Source organism: Dendronephthya gigantea, unplaced genomic scaffold (assembly GCF_004324835.1).
Source record: "Dendronephthya gigantea isolate DGI-Jeju-01 unplaced genomic scaffold, DenGig_1.0 000701F, whole genome shotgun sequence".
NCBI lineage: Eukaryota > Metazoa > Cnidaria > Anthozoa > Malacalcyonacea > Nephtheidae > Dendronephthya > Dendronephthya gigantea.
Window position 1 is genome coordinate 7,890 of NW_021163711.1, and position 17,354 is coordinate 25,243.

General features: G+C 38.7%; 4 protein-coding genes across 4 annotated transcripts; 3 read left to right on the plus strand and 1 right to left on the minus strand.

Annotated features, from left to right (window-relative positions):
• The first annotated feature begins 3,569 nt into the window (after nt 1–3,569).
• On the plus strand, nt 3,570–3,941 carry LOC114544249 (histone H4). Its single transcript, XM_028562930.1, has one exon. The coding sequence runs from the start codon at nt 3,572–3,574 to the stop codon at nt 3,881–3,883; it is 312 nt and encodes a 103-aa protein (XP_028418731.1). The 5' UTR covers nt 3,570–3,571; the 3' UTR covers nt 3,884–3,941.
• Nucleotides 3,942–5,147: 1,206 nt separating this feature from the next.
• LOC114544248 lies at nt 5,148–6,131 on the plus strand. Its single transcript, XM_028562929.1, has one exon. The coding sequence runs from the start codon at nt 5,148–5,150 to the stop codon at nt 6,129–6,131; it is 984 nt and encodes a 327-aa protein (XP_028418730.1).
• A 1,368-nt stretch (nt 6,132–7,499) lies between these two features.
• Nucleotides 7,500–7,811, plus strand: LOC114544250 (histone H4). The gene has a single exon (XM_028562931.1). It carries the CDS (start codon nt 7,500–7,502, stop codon nt 7,809–7,811), a length of 312 nt encoding a protein of 103 aa, XP_028418732.1.
• A 764-nt stretch (nt 7,812–8,575) lies between these two features.
• LOC114544247 (inactive ubiquitin carboxyl-terminal hydrolase 54-like) lies at nt 8,576–16,381 on the minus strand (the record flags this gene model as incomplete). The annotated part of the gene is made up of 8 exons (XM_028562928.1): nt 8,576–9,654; nt 10,670–10,911; nt 11,421–11,543; nt 13,159–13,358; nt 13,879–14,672; nt 15,168–15,317; nt 16,085–16,179; nt 16,330–16,381. Coding segments are annotated over 8 exons (2,520 nt in total), but the record flags the coding sequence as incomplete, so codon positions are not given.
• Between the last annotated feature and the right edge of the window lie 973 nt (nt 16,382–17,354).

Below are 17,354 nucleotides of genomic sequence, written 5' to 3' on the forward strand. Positions count from 1 at the left end.
AGTTGGTCTCTTTAGGCGTTAAGACGTTGGTCTCTTTAGTACAAAGGTTTAAATAATAGATTATATAGCGGATTTTATATATTCGACGAACCGGCTAGACGAACCGGCGAGAAACAGTCCTAAAATAAATATTCAATGTCTGTTTAACTGGATATTTGCTAATTTGCAATTTCAGATGTAATGCTTGTTACCTCATGACTATACGAGTTATATACATTTAGCCGAATTCATTTACACGGGAAACTCATCAATAACGAGAAACTCAACGAAGACGGGAGACTCGTCTGATGTGAACCTCACAGACGGCTTTCTCGTCCCAATTTTCCCGTCCAACTTTCCCGTTTAAATAAAAAGACGAGCAAGTTTGACGGGAATCCCGTCTGGAAGAGAAACTCGTCTTAAATTCGCATTTAGACGGATCAGTAAATCAGACGAGTTTCAGAAGTGTCAGCACGGTCAAGACTACGCATAATAAACACAATTATTATCACATTCAGACAGGTTTTTACGGCCCTCAACTTTCCAGTCCTAGTAAGATGATTATTCGGCTTTTCTTAATTCTTGTACTTTACTTTGACTTCACTTCATTAAAAATACAAAACAATCGCACCGTAACCCTTAGGTTAACTTGGGCCGCATATAACAACTAACTTGCGGAAAAACTAGTGCTTTAAGGCACTTCATACCTGTATATGTGATATTTTAGCGAGAACACAAATGGCTACTATTAGCTTACAAGCTATACGCATAAGATACAATTGTGTGCGTGTTTTAGACGAGAAAATAAATCCTGAACATTAAAACGAACTCCTTTAAATTGTTAGTTTCATTTAAGATCCTACCCAAAAGGTATTCAGTAAAATAAAAAAGTGTAGCCTTTCATCGCAAGATCGTGCGGTCTACTGGTAAAAACAGTGCTCTCCGAGTTTAATGGCGGAGGTTCGAGTCCCAAATGGGAATGTTTTTTTTCTTCTATTTCATCAAAGATCCTTCCAAAAAGGATTAAGTAAAATAAAAAACTCTAGGCTCACACCACAAGAACTGGTGGTGTAATGGTGAAGACGATGATCTGCCAAGTATACAGTCGATGGTTCAAGCCCTGGATTAACCGAAAAAGAACAAGGTAATAAAGTGAGAATTTGTGAGTGTGAGAGGAGTAGTGCGAGAGGGCGAATATGCCCTCGCCTTGGGCGAGGAGTAGACTGAGGGGGGTTCTCTTTCCCCCGGCTTTCCTGACTTTCAAAGCAAGCTTTCTTCAAACATTTAATCGTGTTAGGGGGTAATGAGGGATATATGAGCATAGGTAAAAGCAGGGATAGATAGGAGTAAATAGGGGGATAAATAGGGGTAAAGAGGTTTAAATGAGTACAAAAAGACTTAAACATTTTATATGGTGCCTTCTCACCTATACCCTTTTCCTTGCCCCGGGAGCCGAGGCCGCCCAATTACTTTCTTTTTTACTAAGTCTTTTTGTACTCATATACCCCTAATTCACCCTACATATCCCCTCATTTCCCTAAAGATTAACTTTGATTTGCAAATATTAACCGAGTGCAAACCTCCCCCGAGCAACACACCTACCATTTTTTTCTTTTGCTTTCCACCGCCATGAGAAACGTACCGTATACCGTTCTTGATACCACGATCTTGTACTTGATAGTCTACGACTTTACCACAAGGCTAACTAGTGATTTTTGGAAGCCTACACCAATTTATTCACCATAACCTTACCATGTTTTATTAATAACGAAAATTTTCATCTAAAATGAGATTCGAACCTTTGACTGTCGCAACATGAGACTAACATCTTAACCACAATACTACAAGACCTTGTGTTGAATGGCTATGGTTATTTAATTTACTTTATCCTTTACACGAAGCTCATAATGAAAAACGGTTATGGTAGGATTCGAACCATTGATTTAGGACTTGGGAGGCCGTTGTCTTATCCACTAGACCTCCAGATCTTCTGCTGAACGGCTATGGTTATTTTATTTACTTCATCCTTTTCAGGAAGTTCATGATGGAAAACGGTTAAGGCGGGATTTGAACCATCGATTTACCACTTGGGAGAACATTGTCTTCTCCACTAGACCACTAGATCTTGTGCTGAACGGCTGTGGTTATTTATTTACTTTATCCTTTTCACGAAGTTCATAATGAAAAACGGTTATGCTTGAATTCGAACCATCGATTTATCATTTGAACACCTCTGTCTTTGCCACTAGACCACGAGATCTTGTGCTGAACGGCTGTGGTTATTTCATACACTTTATTTTTATCTCAAAGTCCATAATGAAAAAAAGTTCGGATTGGATTTGAGCCATCGACTTGGCACATAGAAAACCACTGCATTCTCCACTAGACCACGACACCTTGTGCTCAACGGCCTTGCTTATTTCATTTACTGTATCCTTTTTTCGAAGTCCATAATGAAAAACAGTGATGTTTGGATTTGAACCATCGAATAACCTCATGGGAGACAATCGTCTTCTCCACTACCTACTAAACCGTGTGCTGAACTGCTATGGTTATTTCATTTACTTTATCCTTTTCGCGAAGCACATGATGAAAAACAGATACACTTGGATTCGAATCATCGAATTACCACTACGAAGACCATAATTGTCTTCACCGCTAGACTACGGGATCTTGGAGACCACTATAACCTTGGAGAAAAGGATGAAGCAAGTTAAATATAACCATATATGGTTCGTATATCGTATTAACCGTGAGAAGTTTTAATTCCAAATTTTTATTAATAATAAAGGAAGGTAATATTAGGTTTAATAAATTGATGCAGGCTTCCAATAATCACTATTTAGTCTTGTGGGTCGTGGGATCAGGAACAGAATGGTTTTTTCTCATCGCGGCTAAAGAAAAAAGATATGGTATAGGTATGTTTCCTGAGAGAGGTTTGTATTCGGTTAGTCTTTTCAAATGAAAGTTAATCTTTAGGGAGATTCAGGGAATTCAGGGGATAGGTATAGATATATAGGTAGGGTGAATGCGTGGTATATAAAAATACTTAGTATATGGGAGAGTCGGGACGCTGGGATGAGATGGGAAACGAGAAATGGAAGTCTTTGTATTTCACTTATAAAACTTGTGGGGCTCGTATTTGCTCATGTACAGAAGAATGACACAGGACGATGACCGAAGGTCCGAAACAGCCGAATAATCTGAAATAAATACACTAATTATGTCACAGTTATGTTTGTTGACGAATCATAAAGCCTATTCTCATTAATACTATCTTTAAATTATTAAATGTCGTCGTATAACTTCGAAATGTAATGCTCAAAATGTTGTGTGCTGAAAACGAGCTTCAGAAAGCAAGAGATTAAAATTTGCATGCAAAAAATAACGACTAAAATCCTAACCAATCAGTAAACATAATTTTGCACCAATCAACGACCAGATATGCTAATTAGAAAGCTCTTCGTCGACGTCGGACACACACTCTATATTATATAAGCGTAGCCAAATCTCTTGGAAGGTCATTCGGAAATTTATTCCATAACAGAATCACACAGCAGAAAAGAAGAACAAGCGAAGTGAATATTGAAAGATGTCTGGACGCGGTAAAGGAGGCAAAGGTCTTGGAAAAGGAGGCGCTAAACGTCATCGTAAAATCTTGCGAGACAACATCCAGGGAATCACGAAGCCCGCCATTCGTCGTCTCGCTCGTCGTGGTGGAGTCAAACGTATCTCTGGTTTGATCTACGAAGAAACTCGCGGTGTCCTCAAAGTTTTCCTTGAGAATGTGATCCGTGATGCTGTCACATACACCGAGCATGCCAAAAGAAAGACTGTCACCGCCATGGATGTTGTGTACGCGCTCAAACGTCAAGGACGAACCCTCTACGGCTTCGGCGGTTAAACGACTGCATCTCAAGACATAACAAACCAAACGGCTCTTTTTAGAGCCAACAAATCTCGTAAAAGAATATAGCGGATAATCAGCGATATTAAGCATGCAATTTACTTCAATATACGAGGCAAATTTTCAAATTCTTTCTTTGTTGATTGATTGGTAAAATTCCAGCCGAAACATATTTGTGTGTCAGACATGCACTGCTCATGACGCAAGCAAGGAACATGTTGACTTCAACAATTGTCGCCGCTAGCATTTTAAAATAAAATTTGAAAATAAATACACATTTAAATAACGAATAGACTAATCACAAACAATCTGTTCATGTGCATTTAAGGTCAAGGAGTGGAAGAGAATATGCAATTTTGCGGTCAGTTTCATAATGCAAGATAAATATGCAAGAATTAATGCCCGAAATGTCGCCGGTATAACAAAGGACATGATGTAATCTTTCGAAAATATTTTTAGCGTAAAAACGACATTCCATCGTGACGAGCATCTGACCTACTTTGAAGAATGACTGAAACTGTTCCTTATGCTGTAAAATACTCCTTTACATCTTTCTTTGACCTCGCGAAGTGTTGTCACTAGCATTATTTTCAGGTTTATTTGCATTCGTCTGAGAATAAAGAACTAAATGTTTTTTACCTTAATACAAAGATACTATCTACAAGTACATATTCAGTGCATAATAATCAAGTTAACTCATTCCAGAGAAATGTAAGAGTGTTATTTAATTTTGACTTATCCACCGTTTAAGCTAAACGGGTGGTATATTCTGGTGAGTATAACTTATTTTCCCAGCTTTTGTAATCTTGAGCCAGGCATAACACTATTTAACTACACGTTGCATAGTTAAATCATGGTTAACTCAGAAATACACTACTCTGATTGGCCAATTATTCCCTTAACTACAGCTAAAAGTTAACTAGCCTCTGGCCTCAACAACTGGCCTCTGATCTTTCTAACGTTAATTAGCATTAGAAACTCGTAATTATACTTCGCTTGTTCGACGATTTTAAATGTCAGTTGTGCCCCATCATGTATGAGACGAAAATTACCACAAAACAGAAGCGACCAGGATAAAGGCAAATAATTACAGTTCTTTGAAACAGCGTTTATCTTTACTTTCACACGCAATTTAATTTTTAAAAGCACACTTGAAAACAATGCATATAAAAACAGGTCCAACGGAAGCAACAGGTGATCGTGCATGACATGCAAATTTTGAGTTATTTCAGTTACATACAGAGAGCTATAGGATATAACAATGTATTTTCGTTACTTGAGACAAAGTACAATTTTATCCGCAATTTTCCTCACTCTTGTTGTTATGGCTCTCGTGAACATTATTTCCTTTTGGCGGTCTGATCTTTCTAATAATCGAAGATATCTAAGGGGCAGCAATCGAACGTACTTATCAGAGAGCAGTTCATTAGTTTTCTCGAATGCAAACAAGATTTCAAAGAAATTTTTATACTTGCTTCAAACAGAAACGTGTATGCCAGAACATTTAAAAAATGCAAATGCCATTGGAAATTCATCGTCTTGTAATTGTGATGTCCTGATACTTGGCTACAAGTCTTCGTGCAATGAAGCCTCACCAGAGCATGTTCAACACGTGCACGATCCTAACACAACTTGGAGTACTGGACGAAATCTTCTTTACGATATTGCTATGAAAAGAACGACTAAATACCTGTATTATATTTATTTGGACGACGATATACTGCTTAAACCAAGCTGGGAAAACGATCGCGAAGTAAACAGCGACAATTCTTGGCGATTTTTTGAAAGATTTTTACTGGAATACACCCCACCAGTTGGTATAACTGGATTTTGCAACGCAAATTTTGTGCCATCTTGTAAAAGGCCAGACAAGCCCGCCGTTATTCGAATTCAGGGTTTATTTGATGCCGCTTTTAACGCTTTTCACGTTAAGGCTCTGCCGTACTTGTTACCTTACATAACAAAATACGAGGACATCTCGTGGTGGTATAGCCAACATTACTTACATGGTTTTGCAACGGTCAACTTCAAGGGAGAAGGTGTCGTGTCAAATGAAGCAATCACTGCTGTAAATATCAAACACAGGAATTATCCGCGAAGAGATGCAAACGTTGAAACCCTTAAGTTCATTATGCAGGATGTCGTTGAGATCGTAAAACGAAAGAATTTGCCAGAAATTGTGTGGCGAGGAAAAAAGGTGACTCGTGTAGTGTTGAAAAGAAGAGACTGTTCATGTTATTTGTGATACGCGGCCAAAAGATTAAATAATTTTTGACAAATTAAAATGCAAGATTTATTTTCAAAACCCACGCGCACAACCCGGGCCACCGGCACGGCGACAAAATAAATAATTGTTTTCTAGCTAATTAATTTTTTCTCGTCAAATCTGTTTTTCTTTTTTAACAGGTACCACGCATTTTGTACGCCACAAACCTGTTATATTTTATTACATATTGACTCAGTCATACCTCATAAAGTCATAACACAGCATTCTTCAAGACATACAGTTGGTTAATAAGTTGTAAATTCAGATTACTTCATGGTTAGCGAGTGCGTACAATTTTTATGAGCGTACAAACGATGGCCAACCATGAAGTAATTTGTTTATTAAATGAATATAAAGTAAAAGCGAGCTAAAAAACGAAATCTTACGCATCAAAACATATTTATTACCGTTCAGTTTATTTGTAATTTTGTTGAATGGAAGAATGAAGTTAGATATTCTTTCAGAAAGATTGTGATGGACGTGAAAATGTCTTGTATTTGAGTTATGTTTCAGTGAATCTCATCCCTACTTTCGACGCCTTCTTGAAAAAAAATGTAAACACTGAAATTGCCGCCAAAATGACATACGAAAATTTTTCACGTGTGAAGAATATCGTACGTCCAATCCAATTACAAGCTTATTATAAATTCCGAGTTGAAGACTTATTTGACAGTTTAATCGATCATTCACGGTAAACAACATAGCTTAATTCAAGAACATGACGTACATAGCCGTATAGCCATAGGACACTACTAGCTTTCATTGGCACACTTACCACGATTATTAGCTGCGTGGGTTACCATATGGCATATTTTCATGAAATGCTGAAAACATAAAATTGATGGCGTGAATTTAACTAACAAGGAACGTGATTTTGTTGATGTTCATAATTCACATAAAGCGTTTTAAAGTCACCTGTGGGGTATTTGGTCAGAAGACGAAGACCGAAATATCCAGCTTGAAATGAAGATAAGAATGATGCCCTTGACATTGTGTTTGTTTACCGATTCTGTAAAGCCTATTCCCACTGTCATAAAAATATTAAATTCTTAAATATGACAGATTCGCACCCTTTCCTTGTATAACTTCGAAATGTAAAGCACAAAACGAGCTTCAGAATGCAAGAGATCAAAATTTGCATGTAAAAATATAAGGACGAAATCCCAGCCAATCAGCGAACATAATTGTGCACCAATCAACGATCAGAAATGCTAATTAGAAAGCTCTTCGTCGACGTCCGACACGAACTCTATATTATATAAACGTGACCAAGTTTCTCCGGGGTGATCAGGTGATCCAAAACAAGTCAAACAGCAGGAAGAAAACAAGCGAAGTGAATATTGAAAGATGTCTGGACGCGGTAAAGGAGGCAAAGGTCTTGGAAAAGGAGGCGCTAAACGTCATCGCAAAATCTTGCGAGACAACATCCAGGGAATCACGAAGCCCGCCATTCGTCGTCTCGCTCGTCGTGGTGGAGTCAAACGTATCTCTGGTTTGATCTACGAAGAAACTCGCGGTGTCCTCAAAGTTTTCCTTGAGAATGTGATCCGTGATGCTGTCACATACACCGAGCATGCCAAAAGAAAGACTGTCACCGCCATGGATGTTGTGTACGCGCTCAAACGTCAAGGACGAACCCTCTACGGTTTTGGCGGTTAAACGACTACATCTCGAAGACAAAGATATTTATTAATAAACCAAACGGCTCTTTTCAGAGCCAACAAATCTCGTAAAAGAATATAGCGTTAAAACGCGATAAACAGCCGTAACTGAAACTGCTTGAACAGGGTAAACTGGACTATTTTACTGCTTACTGTATTGTGTCTAAAGGCAAGCCCAGCTGAGAAATATTTGGATAGCAGAAACATGCATGAATAGGTTAAGGAAGAAGAACTTGAATAATTTAAATTTTAGATCTCTACCGCACAAACAAGGAAGTCAAAGGCCAAATGCAATTTCTACGCACCCTTGTCATAAGACACACATATATATACAACAAGGTTTTGATTTGTGAAATGACAGAATTAAAATCAACACGTTCAAACGCGATTAGGAATATGATCAGTTGATTTGGTTCTACACTTAATAAGCCTACAACCTATAGATAAAATTACACGGCATTTCGGTCTGTAATATAAAATTGCATAATATCTGCCAAAACACGTGTCTGCGAAGGTTCTCGTTTCTCAATTTAGATGCTTTGGTAGTTGGTACTGCCTGAAAAAATATTTTGTATTAAAATACGCATTTTCTCAGAGTGCATGGATGATACACTGGTAAAATTAAAGGCTTCCTTTTTAGCCATTCCCCGTTCAAGCATTTGACTCGCCTTTAAAATTCGAATTTAATCGTCTGCCGAAGATTTAAATTCTAATTATGGGATCTAAGCATCGCGCCCCCGTGTTAAAGTACCACAATCGTCGAACAGTATGCAAATAATCTTTTGAAGAAAAATTTCTTTACAGTATAAATATCAACGATAACTTTTTACAAAAAAGCTATGACCTTAATTACAATATGTACTGTACATGTGTAGAGACCTCATTTTTTTCTTACACAAACATATACGCGTGTATAGAAATATACAATTAACCCCACCCCTCCCCTACCAAGTATCACTACACTCGGAAATATACAATTAGTACTGCATAGCAGTATTGTCAAGATTACGTAACATGTGCTGTAGATCCTGACACGACGGGCAGAACATCGTGTTTTTCTCCACGAAAATTTTACCACAACGATTGCACAATCTTCGCGAGTTTCGTACGTCCTCGTTAATCCGTCGTACATCTTCGGGAACCCCGAGACCTCTCGAGTGGCCTAATGTGACTGGAACGTTGAAACGCTGAAGTAAGCTACCTGGTGGGTTTTTAGAAGCAATTTTAGAATTGTAAGGCGGCGGTTCGACATATATTGGCGTATTAAACGACTTACGATTCTGCCCTTGTTCACTTCGCGACCGCGCGTTAGCGTACGTGGGGGGTAAATTTGTACTTTGTAGGGTATTTGTGTTCATTCGGGGATCCTTCCCCGGATTAGGAGGCATATTATCGTAAATAGAACAACGACGAATGTCAGTATTTCGTAGACTTCTGGAGTTAGGTAACACCGTGCTGGTTTGCAACAATTGGTCAACTGGAGGACTGCGTACGGGGTTAAACGATGTTGACACGTGCGTTACTGTTGCGCTCCGAATACGAGGTTCTTCCTTTACACTCATTAGTTCCAAATCATTATTTAGACCGTTTATTTTACCATAATGGGCGGGACTGTAGCATAGCACATCTGGTTTAATTTTCTGCGTACAGTTTACTTCATCGCGTGTACTGCCGACACCACCCGAGTGGATAATACGAGAGTTTGTTCTTCGTGCAGTTGGCGGGGAGCCGGAGTCTGGACGATGATTATTTAGGAAAAGATCGTTTAATGATCGGCTTGAGATCGGACCAACTTCGTTCAACTGAACACGATCTTTTACAGAAGACCTTGGTAGGGTTCCCTGTCATATAACAAACAATTTTGGAATTAGACACAGTGCAAATGTCACTGAATGTTATTCTGTTACGCGTTTCAATTTTCTTAGGGCTGCTTTCCACCATCGCGTTTCTTGCACTTGCGCACACGCACGAAAAAGCTTAACACCTTCTGAGTTGTTGTATAATTAATTTTATGGTAGAAAAAACACGCCAAATCATCCAAGGAATCCAATCCTACGCATCTATTCATCTTTGATTTCAAAAGTATAATTTGAATTACTTGCGTGTGCGTTCGTAGAAAAAACGCGACGGTGGAAAACAGCCCTTAAGCAACCACATGATGAGAAGCAGGGAATCGCTTATCCACAAATGTATTTACATAATGAGCAGAAGTAATGCGTCAAGGAATACAGGTATTTTTTGATATAGCAAGCGTAGTTTCCAGGGAAATGGACCAGCAGAATTTTCCACGATCCCTTGCTTTTCCGCAATGAAACACAAAGAAATTCCAAAGAAAATAGCAAAAACAAATGCTGAAGGGCAAATTTAATTTATGTGGTAATTGATACAATGCCTGCAAATAGTGTTGGTAAAAATCATGCAATATATTCTCTTGTTTTTACCAAATGTGTATACCACGCTGGTACGAATTTATATCATATGATGTTGTTTCAAGCGCAAATGCACGCATTTATAAAAAATTCTTATTAACCTCGCTTGCTTGGTCTTTATCGAGAAATATCGGACTTTGGTCTTTCCAATACAAACATTCGACAGCCTGATTTCCAAAAAGACATTGGTCTGCCTATTTCTCGATCAAAACTTCCCTCATTCCCAGGATCGTCTGTGTTTATAACGCGCCGTATCATAACACAGAAGGCCCTGGGAACGAGGTTGATGAATGAGAACAACCAATCATTTTGGGTCCGTGAACTCTAATGAATAACGGTAACCCTACCTTATGTTATTATTTCACTGTTTTAGAGGAACGAAAAGCCATTGTTGAAAATAGTTACACATAATTATTTAACATCTTACGTGAGTTGCAGGAGTTTGCTTCATTTCCCTCAGAACCTGTTGATCTCTTCCTCTCTGATTGTCGATTAACTTTTGTTTTTCGCGCTGTGAGAACATTCTCCTCTCATAATCATTTTTCTCGTTGATAAGACGGTGTAGCTCGCGAGATCTATCAACACATGTCGTGTATCTTCTCCTTAAGTTTGCCATGTACTCAGGGCTTTTGGTTACTGGGCAATTCTCAATGGCGATGCGAAATCGAGCTGAAACAAAGCAATGATTAATTTAGCAACATTAATTTGGACGGGGCCGTAACTGGACCGCTGAATTGGGGGGGGGGGGTGTATATTCATATATTCATGTTCATATACTGTAGGAACAATAGCGTACAAAAGAAATCAGTCGGGAATTAGGCGAATACTTGAATAAGCTTCTCGGGAAATTACGTTGGGCTTTCGCCCACGAAATAAGCTTCTAGCTATCGCTTAAAACCTTTATGACTGGGACCACAATTTCTTAGTAACCTATATCATGAGTGAGAGTGGGGCTTAAAGACACAAGAAAAAGTCGAAAATAAATGGTAATGATGTCGCTTTTCTCACAATAGTCGAAAATTTCAGACCCCAAAACTAGCTAAAAAGAACTAAAAAGATATATATGCTAGGAAAATGTGTGCAAATACCTACAAAGAATTTTTCTGTTCTACCCTGGGTTTTGACACCTGCAGGAATATAAAGAGTTTTTTAAATTACAAATCCCAGATAAAACTTACTTGATGCGTTTGTTGCTAAAGAAAGCGACAATGCCAAATCGTCCTTTTCTAACGCGTATGACCTTCGCAATAAGTTTTCGGCTTCTTCGACTATGACGCCTAATTTTTGTTGAACGTCATTTGCTAAAAAAATCGAGAATTAGTCAAGGATTAGCGGTTTTGTTCGAAAATAAAACGAAACAGCCTTTCCCTATCTTTAGCTGATAAAAATTCTTGTGGGGTGAAAAATGTCTTATGACTGCCGACATTTTACTAATACGGACATCTTTTTAATACTGACAATTTCCTATTGATGACGTATTAGAGAAGGGTCAGCATTCAAGAGGTGTCCGTAATAGAAAAGTCTGTATCACGGACATCTTTTAAATGCTGACACTTACCTACTATGGACATCCTCTAATGCTAACAATTCCTTCATTCGGACATCTCTCTAATTCTGACACTTCCTTAATATGAACATCTCTCTCTAATTCTGACACTTCCTTAATATGAACATCTCTCTCTAATGCTGACACTTCCCAATTGCGAACTCTCTCTTATGCTGACACCTCCCTATTACTAACATCTCTTTCAAATGCTGACACTTGCCTATTACGAACACCTCTCTCTTATCCTGACACCTCCCTATTACTAACATCTCTCTCTAATACTGACACTTCTCTATTGCGAAAACTCTCTCTTATGCTGACACCTCCCTATTACTAACATCTCTTTCTAATGCGGACACTTCCCTATTACGAACATCTCTCTCTAATGCTGACACTTCCCTATTACGAACATCTCTCTCTAATGCTGACACTTCCCTATTACGAACATCTCTCTCTAATGCGGACTTTTCCCTATTACTAACATCTCTATCTAATGCTGACACTTCCCGATTACGAACATCTCTCTCTAATGCTGACACTTCCCTATTACTAACATCTCTATCTAATGCTGACACTTCCCTATTACTAACATCTCTCTCTCTAATGCTGACACTTCCCTATTACTAACATCTCTATCTAATGCTGACACTTCCCTATTACGAACATCTCTCTCTAATGCTGACACTTCCCGATTACGAACATCTCTCTCTAATGCTGACACTTCCCTATTACTAACATCTCTATCTAATGCTGACACTTCCCTATTACGAACATCTCTCTCTAATGCTGACACTTCCCTATTACGAACATCTCTCTCTAATGCGGACACTTCCCTATTACGAACATCTCTCTCTAATGCGGACACTTCCCTATTACGAACATCTCTCTCTAATGCGGACACTTCCCTATTACGAACATCTCTCTCTAATGCGGACACTTCCCTATTACGAACATCTCTATCTAATGCTGACACTTCCTATTACGAACATCTCTCTCTAATGCGGACACTTCCCTATTACGAACATCTCTCTCTAATGCGGACACTTGCCTATTACGAACATCTCTCTCTAATGCGGACACTTCCCTATTACGAACATCTCTCTCTAATGCGGACACTTCCCTATTACGAACATCTCTCTCTAATGCGGACACTTCCCTATTACGAACATCTCTATCTAATGCTGACACTTCCCTATTACGAACATCTCTCTCTAATGCGGACACTTCCCTATTACGAACATCTCTCTCTAATGCGGACACTTGCCTATTACGAACATCTCTCTCTAATGCGGACACTACCTTATTACGAACATCTCTCTCTAATGCCGGCACTTCCCTATTACGAATATCTCTACATGATATATATGTACCTTTTGAAGGTCGTGGAAAAGTTCTTGTTGAAAAATCTATGAGATCATCTGTGGTTGTATCAACAGAACTCACAGAGCTTGTGGCTGGTGAGCTGGCCTGGCTGCTACTAGATCCCACGCCGCTATCAACCTCGTCGACCTCACGACCACGAATTGAAGTTGTGTTGTAAGCACGCATGATCTTAGCCTTGGGGTCATCCCTGAAGATAACATTTTACAAAATTAATATAACTTGATGAATTAGATTATGTATGAAAGTAGCAGATTTGTCGAACAGAGTAAAACACTGAATGGTATACGATACACTACAGTTAAAATGCCATATTTCAAGTGTGTGTGAATATTTTAAGAATATTTTACTGAGTGTTCTTGGTGAAAATATCAAATTGTCTGGAATGCACGCAAAAACGTATATTACTAAAGAAAAAATATCATTTCATGTCTGTTGAGGACCCACATAGATTTTAAAGAAACTGAACGCGGATTTCTGGTTATCGTCGTGAATATTCATCTCTTTTTCCAAAGTCCCAAAATTCAGAATAATAATTTCAATAGCAATGCTCAAAAAAGATATTTGGCATCAGATAAATACAAGCACACTGATCTCCTGCTATAATTCTAGTCGTGGCACAGAGTTCATTTATCGTCGTCACCTGATTAATGCCATTCCCCAAATCCCCTCAAGTAAATATGTAAACAAAGAACATCACAAATACTCACTCCAGCTTGATGAGATCATCACACGAATTTTGTTTCCTCTCCTCGTTAATTCTTTCAACTTTCCCCGTATGCAAAGACTTCGTATTATTGTTATTCCTTTCTGGAAACGAAGAATTGTCCTTGCTATAAGAAAACGCGGTCTTCACATCAGACGAACTTTGTTCCGGGGTAGGAGAATTGTTTCTACTACGAGAGAACGACCTCTTTAAATCGCTCGCACTTTGTTCCGGAGTAGGAGAATTGCTCCTACTACGAGAAAACCTCCCCTTCACATTAGGCGTAGGTATATCTGGGGTAATCGGTGAATTGTTCTCGCTAGATACAGGAGTCCCAGGTTCGGAGTTATTTTGTTCCCGGGTCGGAGAATTATTCCTACTACGAGATAAGGCCCTCTTAATATCCGACCCAATGCCCCGTAGTTTCTTCATAGTCCTCCTGCTCTTTTTCCGATCAGGAGGCGAAAGCTCAACGTAATTTCCCGAGCCTCGGTCGGAGCCGAGCGAATGACTGCTGGAACTTGACAACAAGCCGTCGACAGCGTCGCCATTTGACTTGGTTTCGTCCACAACGGACAACGAGCCCCCGCTAAGGTCGTTCGTTTTTTCGTTCGTGAAACTCCGCGATCTGCTGTTCTCTTGGCTGGCGAGTAACGTCTTCGTATCGACAAGTTTTACTTCGGAAAGAGCATGTTTCGTGTTGACGGGCACACCGTGGGGGTTAACATAGAGCAAGAGCAATGGCTGGTAGTGATTTTGACAGCATTTCTTGCGAATCGTCTCCCATTCTGAACCACACTAAGTTCAAGAATAATTTTTATCTTAAAACCATAGAACGATTAAAGGCTTAGCGTATTAAAAATCATAACAAAAGGTCTGCAAGCGATTAAAGCTCGTTTCCGAAGGGTTAAAACAACGTGTTGAAAAATTCAAAAGAACGCACATTGGCATTGGAGAAATTTTAAAAAGATTTTTGTATGCATATAGTAAAGTATGTATATAGTAAAGTGTATTTGGCGCCTATATTTTTGAAGTAAAAATCGTCATTGTTGCTATAGTTGCAGTTGGTAAAAGTACTTCACAAATTATTTTGGATATTCATGTTGAAATGTGCATTCGTCAATTTTCAAGAAATGCCGAGAGCCACCTTAAGCTAAATAACCTTTTTGAGAAAACTCTGGAAGTACCCAAAGAGATCAAAACATCTTAGTTGAGATGAGAACGAGTCAGACAGGGATGGCAGCAACTAGTTTCCCATGGACAGGGCCCATGCACACATCACGTTTTCCTCACCTTGCGAACCCTGGCGTCATCAAAATAGATCCAAGTCCTGAGTTTGTCACTTTTAAAGAACGTCGAGTAATGTTTGCCGTAGTACGTGACCACGCCAGCCAACAATAGCTCAACCTTCCTGGCTCTATCGTCAACTACACGGGGAAATACCTAGAGAAAATGCAAGGAAAAAATTATAGGTTAGATGCATGAGGATACTACATCGATGTAGTACAGATCAGATTTAAGATAGAGTTACAGTGGGATTCGACCTCACAAATCACTTTTGGGCTGCTATTCAAAAGGGCAAGCAGTTGTATGGTGCAGCGAAGTGACAGATGAAGAATCGTGTAGATTTAAAGATTTTTTTTAATTTCACGTTACCACTATCAGGCATGAAACATCGATGGTTGAATTTGATGGTTAAATTTCCGTAGAATTGTCTATAGACGTTTGTTTACTTTTGTGAAAAGAGATTGGTTATCTTAGATAATCGCATTTGACCTTAAATAATTACACTAGAAAATTGATTTGCCTCGGTGAATACTGGATATCACTGAAAATAATCTAGGCCTCGTCTGGTTCGTTCTTCAGCGATATTCATCTCATCTTTGGCGAATAATTATTAATTATTGAACTTTGTAAAGAGCGTGACTCGAGACTACAAGTTTTGCATGATGGCGTAAGCAAACAATACGAGAAGACGACTAATTTCGTGCTAAAAGTTACTGCTAACAAAGTTTTAGCAAGCTGGGTCCGGTTGTATCAAGTCAACGTTAAATAACACTCTTGCATCTCTCTTGAATAAGTCAACGTGAATATTATGCACTGAATATGTAGTTGAATATGTAGTTGTAAACAGTATCCTTGTATTGAGGTCAAAAACATTATGTTTGTATGCTAAACGGGCTTGATACATACGGCTCCTGGACATTTACCTCAGGCAAACGAATGACAGGATCAATGCAATCCAACAGCTGTGTTATCTGTTCAACGTCGGGCGTTTCAGAATCCCAGATCAGGCCAATGCACACTGCAAAAATAAGTTATTTGTGTTTGTAGCGGATTTTTTTTCTTTTCAATATGATATGGAGAGAAGAATGATATTCACTAAGTTTCATCAAGGGCAAGGTCTAATTCAAATTACACTGTGGGAAACGAACATCAACATGAAATAACATACCGACATCTGGGCAATTCAAAAGCGACTGTTGCACTTTGATTTTTTTCCACAATTACCCTGAAAAGGAAGAAACAGTCTAATGAGAAAACGTGTTCTCTTCTTATTAATTTTCACGTTCACGCTACGGGAACTGACCTGTATATATATTTTACATATTAGTTTATCTGGACTGACGGATCGAGGTCAAAAAGTGTTTTGTTTGCGGGCGAATTGCATTGTTTTGTACACTTTTTATCAGTAAAAGCGGGAAATTACAAGGCCCAAAATAGTCTTGGCATTGGTATAGTCCAGTTAACTAATAAACTAATATATTTAGCTAGACCTTCATCCACGCATGATATTTTGATGGATGTGAATTGGGCCCGACAAAAATGAGTTGTGTGAACAGAGCTTTATACTTACATCTATTTCAACTAATTGCATGAAATTCAGTGTACCTTGTCTTGGTTCGAATATTTCTTTCAAGAAAAACAAAGGACATTGCTATGTACTTACGGGGCACGTTCTCACATCTCCTTGATTAACAGCCTTCTTCAACAGGTAACCAAACATATCCTCATTCAATCCTTTAAGTTTGCTGCTTAAGACTTCCGCCTCGTGACTAAACAAAATATTATTAAAAGAGATTTAGACCCAGAGGCCGGTTATACGAAAGCCGGATAGCGCTATCCACCGGATGAAGAGCTTTTCAATGGCAATGTTTTGATACAATTTTGAAGTAATGTTTCGTTTATCATTAATATTTGGGCAAATATCAACAAATCTCTCCCTACTTTTAGTTGCACATTTCCCGGTGTAATATTCAAAAGTATATATACAAAATTTGCCAACTTCGCATACATGGCTACAGTATATTTCGTGTATAAACTTTATAACATTTCGCCGGCGGCCAAACTTGGCAATCGATTACACTAATTTTAGTATGCTTTTTGCGAAAATTTATCGCTTATAAATAAAAAGTTTCATCTATAGCGCATAGGATCCATGGAATTGCACTATTTTGCTTCAGTAGCAGCGGCCAATGT